Genomic DNA, 9,038 nt, shown 5'->3' with positions numbered 1-9,038 from the left:
GAACAGAAATGTAAAAAAAAAAAAGAAAAAAGAAGAGACTATGGATGCTTAATGGCTGGCCTAAACAGAAAAACAGTATACAGTATTTGGTTTCGGGATTTTTATTGTAAATGTAAGAACAAAAGCAAAAATATAACATTTTTGAGCAACTCTTTCTTTGTGACGTGTTTACAGAGCACATGACACGCTCATCACCTTTCATGATACATCATTCTATTTTGTGGCAGAGATGCATGGGGGGGGGGGGGGGGTTGTATTATGCATTCTCCATGGCTGTATTATGAAACCTTCCATGAGCCTTTTAATAACATGTTGTGTAAAAACCCAACAACAAAAAAGTTACCAAACACTTTCTGTACATATTTTTTTTTTTTAAAAAAGCTTTCACAATCACAGTAATCACTAGAAGAATATTTCGACCCTCCTTTCAGATGCATATGCCGTATTTACATACATTCATGGGCTCACGTATGAAACCCCAAAAGTGTTTCTTCTGATTTTATGGAAGGAATGCCTGACAAATAAAACACTTCCTCCAAACAGCAATCCCATTCAGGTGCTGTGTACCCAACACTAGGGTTTGATGTCAACTGATCAACAACTTTATGGCACAGGAAACCATCTCTGGGGTCTGTGCAGTAGGCGTTTAGTGTCTCTCCCGTGACTAATTTGGTTTAATTCAAGAGATGCAGTATGACACACACCAAAGCAATCTATACAGGTAAATGGATAATATATATATGACAAAAAAGCAAAACATTCACTGTTCCCTTACACTGCAAGATAAAGGCATGTTCAAGATAGTAGTGCTTTTGAATGCTCTACAATCCTCGGTTTACTTCTGATGAATACGATGTAACACGTCACATGAGGGCAAGACCGAAGCAAACGAAAGGGATTCATAGATTCCTCGTGAATTTGCTGTTTGGTGCTGTAACGGCACTCAATTCCAGTCTCAACAAATGTGCAACAAAAGTACAAAAGAATTCCAGCTGACATGCGAATGGTTTCATTTCAGTTCATGAAATTCATTTGCGGGAGGGAGGGGAAACAAGGCTTGACTCGGCAAGACGCGAGGCTTCAATGGGAACTGACTGAGAGCCATGTCTGAATTGATCCCTCTTTTAAGAAAGGGACAAAATATTCCCGAACGTAAAGCGAGTCTATGTCACCTTTGAAAGAAGACACAGCACATAATGTCTTTTGCAAATAAGAAGTTTAATTCATGCGCAATGAAACACTCACGGGTGTGACCCATAGCGTAGCGGGTGGCTAATGTTAGCGCACTTCTGTGTCTCTTATCTACCTTTTGCTACCATTCATTATCATCCACAGTTACATAGGCTCGCTTTGACACATTCATTTTGGAGGTCTGGGCTGAGTGTTTTATTTGATGCTGTAATGGCACGCGATTCCTGAAAAAGAAATTTGAATGTGTGAATAAATGTGTGTTAGACTGATTCACACTGACCATTTTGTATTATTACGCCTATTTTTTTGACAGCAGCAACACAAAGTAAATAAAGCGACATAACGTCATAAAGGATGTGGCATCACATAACGTCATGCAACCAGAAAACAAATGTGGTGATATATCATGAGTCCGAAGACCGAGCAACAGACCGTTGGTTTGATCCAAAAAGGGCCATAAAAATGACACATTCGACCAGATGAGCCAAAAAAGGTGTAGCAGAACAGTCAAGAATACAATACAACTGCACAAAATACTCAAAACACTATTATGTAAATTGGCAGACAACCAGAAATGTCATGCGTGCCAGTGCAAATTACTGTTGGTGAGCAGTAATTCAACATGAACTTGAGCTTTATTCTTGTGTTTGAGGTTACGACTGTTTTTTTTTGTTTTTTTTTTCCTACAACAACACTCAAAGGCAACAAAGACACTTATTGAAAGCTAAAGGAATGTTGAAGCATCATTTACTCTGCTGCCCCCCCCCCCGACAGTTCCCATTGCCCCGTAAGCTCTTGTTTGGCAACAAATTCAATTCAAGCCATTAAGGGATGAGTTTTTGCTGATGTTACTTTGAAACAACATTTGGCTCCAGGGAGGTAAAAAAAAAAATATGGGGGTTTAAAATAATAGCAGGCCCCTTTAGAGATGCAACTTTTATTGATATAAGGCTTTCGACTCCAACATTAACAATAACACACACCTCAAAGTGTAAAAATGAGAAAGAAAGTTGTAATATACACAAAGCTTATTCCACCTGCGAGGGTGTTGTCAAGTAACAGTTTTCTGTTTCAGTTTGTACAGTCTTTTCCTCGCCGCCTAATAAATTATCACAGTACCATGATTTGAACATAAACACACACGAGCGAAAGAAGTCCTGCACAGAGTCTTAAAAAAGGTGTTTGGACTCTCACCCCATCCTCTGTCTTCTTTCGTCACACGCACATACACGAGCACAGCCCCCCCACCCCCCTCTCTCTCTCTCTGCTTAGCGTCAGTCTGTCAGAGTGGGGTCAGAGGAGTCAGTTTGCAGAGCGTCCTGTCCTGCTGCTTCGTGGAAAGCGGTGGACTTTGAGGTGTTTCGACAGGTGATCGCTGCGGGCGAACTTCTTCTCGCAGACGATGCACTGGTATGGTTTCACTCCGGAGTGGGAGCGGCGGTGTCGGGACAGTTCGTCGGACCGAGAGAACCTGCCAGAAAGGAAACCCGGGATGTTATTCATCAAATAATGAGCATTAAGGGATTAAACTACGCATCCCAGCTCTTCAAATACATGAATGGTCTCACTTATGTAGCGCTCTTCAACCTTCACGGTTCCCAAAGCGCTTTACAGCTAAGTCTCATTCACACACTGATGACGGGGGCAGCCGGGGGAACATAAGGAATATTGACTATTTCTCTGTCATTTTGAAATACTCCTACTTCAGGTGAAATAAATTAACCGTCGTATGCAGCACTTCCTGTATAAAAATAATGGATGCAATCACGCCGCCGAATCACATAAAAGCCATGTCAAGCTGTTTTACATGAGGGGTAGTCTCTCACATATGCCAGACACCGGCTCAACGCATTGTCAGTCTGGGACAGGGGGGAAAAAAAACCTTCTGGCTTGTTTGTATTTCTTTAAACCAATCACAATCTTCCATCTTGGGCGGCTGAAGGGGAGGAGACTTCCGACTGAAATAGTCGAGCCAATGGCAGACTTAGCGTTAACAGTCTATAAATCCGGTGAGTCAGATTAATGTGAGGGTAACCTGAGAGGTGCGAAGCTATATACATGTGTTACCCTGCCGCTTCTCTGTGAAGCTAAAGAACACATCCCATATTTAGCTCAACACATGAGCACCGCAAATCCAAGCCCAGTCTATTCCTGGCCCGCTCTGCTCTCTGGTCTCTATGGGCTCCGGCCAGTGGAGTAGTGCCTGTTGTTTGTGCAGGTGCGTGCGTGTATATCTTTATGTGCATCTGTTGCATATTAGTAAAGCTGTTAAAATCAGATACATTTACACGGATGAAATATCCCGGCGTATTTACAGCGGCAGGCTGAAAGCATGGGGGCACGAAGGCGATAATTCACAGAGATGTAAAGAGATTGCTCGCGGTTATTTCGAACCATTTCCACTCTAGACACAGATTACACAACGGGCCTATTCATCATTTTAATGGCCCAGTATTACGAACCCTAACCCACACGTTAAAGCTACGTTTTTTGGCCACTCGGAGGCAACACGACAATCGGTAAACACATAAAGTTAAACAAACACAAAGTCCCTGACACCTACAGTATGTGCAAGCACTAATGCAACCCTTATATATACTAAAAATACCTTTTTTTTTATGAGTTAGAGTTTACCTAAATCTGTTACACATACAGCATGCTTACTACCACAGCTACAGGAATAACTTGCTAATTTTACTCTATTTGTAGCTGGTCTATGGGCAAATCGCAGCACTGAAATGAGCTGACACTGACATATTATCACATTATAAAGTTGATATGGCAAATGTTACCCATTATACACGTCTAGCACACACAGAGCACTAGTAGAGTTCATTTGGAGTCGTGTTTCTGGCCGATCGAATGTAACATTCACTCGATTCTTGGCTCTGTTTTGGTCTATAAAGAATATCTGACTATTTCGCTGCTAAATGCTCCACTTTGTCCACCGCTTTAACATAAACAAATGTTTTCAACAACAAACAACTGACAAATGCCTCGAGGAAAAAATGATGTTGTGTTGACTTGTCTGTCATATTTCTTTCTTTTTTTTTTTTCTTTTTTTTTTTACAGGTGTTAAAGGGATTGGCAGCATGTTTTAATCTACGACACCTGAGACATGTCATTATTAAGATAACAATCTGAAACCGCATCAGTGTCTTTACTTATGACTGTACATTTGTTCCTATGTGTGACGCGCACGCACACGGCGCACCCTAAAGCTGCATCGCATCAGCTTCAAGCTGGGGCATGATATAAACCATGTACAGCTATTCTACTGGCTCAAACTGGGCCTGAGCCCAACTATAACACACTATAGCACCGGGCAGGACCTGTCGACATCACATGCATTTAGGACTTACTCAGATAGACAGCCTGATTGTTTGTTATAGATCTTCCTCTATTTCTTTACTCCTCCCCCTCCTTATCTAACTTGTGGTTTCCCAGCTCCATGCGTTACAGGGACGGTGGGCGAGGTCACCGAGTTCACAACGCCAAGGTTGGAGGGCACTTCTGCTGATGACTCGAGCGTGTTTTTCACTGGAGGGGCAGCTCGGTGTGGCCGCAGCACCACACATAGTATACACATTACAGTAGCGTGGCTGCTGTGGGAAACACGTACGCAGGCTTTGTTCTAGCTTGTCCCTGATCTCCTCTCTGAAGCCAACAGAGCGCAGAGAAAACCACACAGAAAGGTGGGGCCGTCAGGTTGGTTACACACCTGGAAAATTAGAGTAACAGAGATGTTGGCAAGCACACGCACTGTACAGAGTGAAATCTGTCATCTTTATTTTCCTTGTCTCTTTTTGTTCAGTTTATCCTTGTCAGCTCAAAGCCCCTCTGTGCCTCCTGTCACCGCGTTCATGGGCGGTTCAATCTCAGCTCTGTGTAAGTTCAAAGGGAACTCGCATTAACGCATGACAGCGCTAATCAATAACAGAAGCCTTGCCTCCTGCATGCAAAGCTATATACAAGCAACCATAAAACCTCTTTAGATTTTATTTTTTATAAACCAGAAAAGCTGGATTCAACGTCTCAACCTCACTGGCCTCCCTGCAGAGGTAAGGAAGATGGTAGTTTCCAAGGAGGATCAATAATCATGATGACTGACTCTCTCCGAGTGTCAACATCCCAATGCAACATGAGCCGTGGCAGCTCTGTCGCCACCCAACAACGCTGTTTAGTTGTAACAAGGAATGCATCAGCTGACAAGGACAACGCGCCACGGCCCCCTGACGACAGATGTCGGGTACACACACACACACACACACACACACACACACACACGCGTCACTGTGTTATTACAGCAAACTGTTTGGGTCCGAGCCAAGCCTCTCCAGCGCAAACCTCACACGAGGGTCGCCGCGCAGGTCCGAGCAGAGAACACGGCATGCAATCACTGCATGTATTGACTGCGTGTGTGTTTACGTGTGACTTAATGTCAGCGCATCCGGACCTGTGCATGAACTACAGCCAGAGAAAGAGAGGGATAAAAGTCCAAAAAGCTTCGCTGAAAGAACAGTTCGGGGCAATGGAAGAGATATAACCTCCAGCCAATGAAATAGCACTCCTCTCCACTTCAGAGGAGCCAACACATGGATCTGTTCTAAGGTTATAGAGGGTAAGAGGTGACTGACTCACCTCTATTTTCTGGCCCAGAGGCAGAGGAGCAGGGAAAGGGCAACTGTATAATACAGTATATTGCGGCTGTCATGTAAAGACGTAAAGAAGTGTAGTTCTGGAAGGACTGGGGATGTTTTATACTGATGTCACGTTACAAGGCTTTTGTGCATAAAAGTGTTACATGCAATTTGGGACTGCAAGTGTTTGAAGCCGCCCAAGTTAAGAAGGAGTCATCATCATCATCAGCGTGATGACGCACAGGCTTCCACGGGATAAACGTGTATTCTACAAATTGTCCAGATTAAGTTGTTATCACATAATATGCTATTCATAAGCTCGTTTGGATGCAAGCCCAAACATAATGCGTATAAAAAAGTCTAAGATCTGGCGGCAGGTGCAGTATAGCTTCCTCGCTGAGCGTGGTGTTGCAAGGGAGACTGATAAAGCGTGGAACACAACTATCTGCCGAGCCAAACTTATCCGAGTCACTCTTTTTCATACACATTTGCGTTACTTTCCTTACCTAAACCTACTGCAAACTCTAAACGCACCCTTAAACTCAAACCCTTACCGAGATTTAACCTTAACCCTAACTTTACACTGAGTTGAAATTAGGATTGTCTCGCTTAAGAGTTCGGTCCAGACCTGCACTGTACGTAAAATGTCATGAGATAACTCTTGTTGTGATCTGGGGATGAGTCAAATTGAACTGAACTGAATAGATGAAAGCAAATCAAAAATCAAATAAGGCCAGTTTGTGGCCAAGGAGACTGTAAAAATGCATCATGGATTGATAATTAATTCTGGGTGCCATGAGAGCTTGTCTGAAGTGAAAAACTTTGAACTTGATTCTGCAATAATCTAGTGTATCTCTACTGCATTAATGTGTGTGTGTGTGTGTGTGTGTGTGTGTGTGTGTGTGAAGTGGTTGCAGACAGTGAGCAAACAAGTGGAACAACTAGCAGGGGGCAAAGTCTGCATGCAGACAACTTCAAAAGGCATTCTATCTAATCTACAACTTTACCACGGCACCAAAAACACACAGATAGTGAGGACCCACAGCCAGCATGTAGAATAGAACAAACTGTAACCTTCTTGCAAAGACCTGAATGTAGCTTCCTTTACCCGAAATCCTCTCGTTGTTTATTTAACACATACTTAAAAGGACTTCTGTTTGCTGTTTAAGAGAAAACCTTGTTTCAGCCCTTTTGAAAGCAATTCAGCAAACAAACATCTCGTCCTATTGCACTTGATGGATTCAGATCTGTACTTTCCTAAAGTGTCACAGCCTCTTCTTGTCTGGTATATAACCCCACGATGAAGAGCGCCTTCATCGCTGTTCTTTACATGACAAACTGATGCGTGGCACTTCCTTCAAAGTCTACACACACAGGGAAAAGTCAACAGCAGCTTATCTTCAAGCGCCTGTATATGAGTGGACAGCGGGAGTTGATCACCCTGGTTACTGTCATCTCTGCAGTGTAGGTAATCATATAGAACACACATATACAGTCTGGAGATCGCAAGAATGTTCTACTGTAGCTCTAAATGATTGTTTATCTCTCCAGCCAATCTCTCTTTCGGCTCATTCATGATTTGGATCATACTGACATTATAAAGAGACACTCGGCCCTGCTCACCTCCATCCACAGCCGGGCCACGTGCAGGCGAAGGGCTTCTCCCCTGTGTGCCTCCTCAGATGGGCTTTAAGGTGGCTGCTCTTGGTGTACATCTTATTGCAGCCGGGAAAAGAGCACTTGTGCATTTTAATAAGGTCTGCCACTGCACTCTTCTGGTACCTCTGACCTCCAGCGAGGACCCCTGCAGTCGAACCGCCGCCTAGCAAGCCTTCCCCAAGCCCAATGGGTTTCGCGGCAATGGGCACCGGCGCAATCCGGACAAATTTGGACGAGGCGGTGCTTCCGGTTTTGCTTGAGCTAGCGATGTTTGCCGGAGAAAGCAGCTGAGGCACCAAGGCAAAGGTCTGACCCTGGATGTTGACCAGGAGTTGGGTGATTTTGATATCCGACGGGGCCTGGGTTGGCTGGGATTCCGTTAAATGGGGTTGGGTTTGCTGGGTGACAGCGTCTGATATGGCACTAGGGTTGGGTTCTTGTTTGATCTGTATGGGCTGGATTTGAAGGATGACAGGCACACCGGAAGCCTCACTGGTAGCTTCTGAACCACAGTCCTCCTGTTTGATCCCATCAACACCACTGCTTGTAGAACTATAACTAACATCCACTGCTGATGGTGAGCGGTCCATGTCAGATGCACATGGTGTATGTTTGGTCTCTGTGTAGGAGGAGAGTGGAGAACGAGCCACAGGTACAGTCTGATCTGAGGTCTGTGTCACTGATACAAACTCTCCTGCTAATGTCCTTGATCTTTCCGCCTCAGCATCCTCTGGCGTTGGTGACATCGCCTCATCACTCCCCTCCTCGTCTTTGTCCATTGCTACTACCATGTTCTCCTCCAAGAACTCCTCAATCTCCTCCAGGGTGGGCTGAAAGAGGAGCACTGCAGGATCCTGCAGCTCGTCCAGAAAGACGGGGAACTCATAACAGTCCTCTTTGGCCGGCTGCTGGAGGAGACTCAGCCGCTGCTCCCTCTTGGACTCCCAGGCGAGTCCCATGGGTACAAGAGGGGCAGATGAGGAGGAAGAAGACGGTGGGGAGGACAGGGATAGAGAGGAAGATAGAGAGTTGCTGCTGGCATTAGAGCTTAATGAGGTGCTGAGGGAAGCCTGTGAGATGAGGAGGTCCAGCAGGCTGTCTTGACTCTCTCCTCCTGAGGAGCTACTGCTCCTGCTGCTCCTGCTTTCGTAGCCGGAGCCAAGAACGTGCTGCAATGTCGGCGACGAGGACTCAGGGCTGGAGCACAGGGAGGAACAAGGGCTGGAGGAGTCGCTGAGGTCATCCTCGGAGAGGCGAGGGGAGGAAGAGGACAGCGCCACCCCTTGGTAGGGGTGCTGGTGATCGTAGACGCATGCATCAGTTACCATGATGCCTGGTGACACGCCGCAATTGGCGTAGCGACAGAGACAGTTGTAGTCAGAGCCCGGAGAGCCGGTATAGTACAGGAAGGTCTCCTCACCAAGCGGCAAGTGATCCACCATTCCTGTGGCAGCTGGAGTCCGCTCTGCTCTGAAGGTCAAGCTGTCCCGCTGCAGATCGGCCGAACGTTAACACAAAACAACTGTTTTCTCCCTGCAAAAGACAAAC

At 45.3% G+C, this 9,038-nt stretch overlaps 1 protein-coding gene across 1 annotated transcript; it reads right to left on the bottom strand.

Annotated features, from left to right (window-relative positions):
• Positions 1 to 2,468: 2,468 nt before the first annotated feature.
• Positions 2,469 to 8,936, bottom strand: LOC139289269 (Krueppel-like factor 15). Its single transcript, XM_070910838.1, has 2 exons — positions 7,455 to 8,936; positions 2,469 to 2,662 (listed from the first exon to the last, which is right to left on the bottom strand). Exons 1-2 carry the CDS (start codon positions 8,930 to 8,932, stop codon positions 2,494 to 2,496), a joined length of 1,647 nt encoding a protein of 548 aa, XP_070766939.1. The 5' UTR covers positions 8,933 to 8,936; the 3' UTR covers positions 2,469 to 2,493.
• Between the last annotated feature and the right edge of the window lie 102 nt (positions 8,937 to 9,038).

This window comes from Enoplosus armatus, chromosome 8, assembly GCF_043641665.1.
Source record: "Enoplosus armatus isolate fEnoArm2 chromosome 8, fEnoArm2.hap1, whole genome shotgun sequence".
NCBI lineage: Eukaryota > Metazoa > Chordata > Actinopteri > Centrarchiformes > Enoplosidae > Enoplosus > Enoplosus armatus.
The sequence above is the reverse complement of the archived record's forward strand: the minus strand, read 5'-3'. Positions and strand labels throughout refer to the sequence as shown.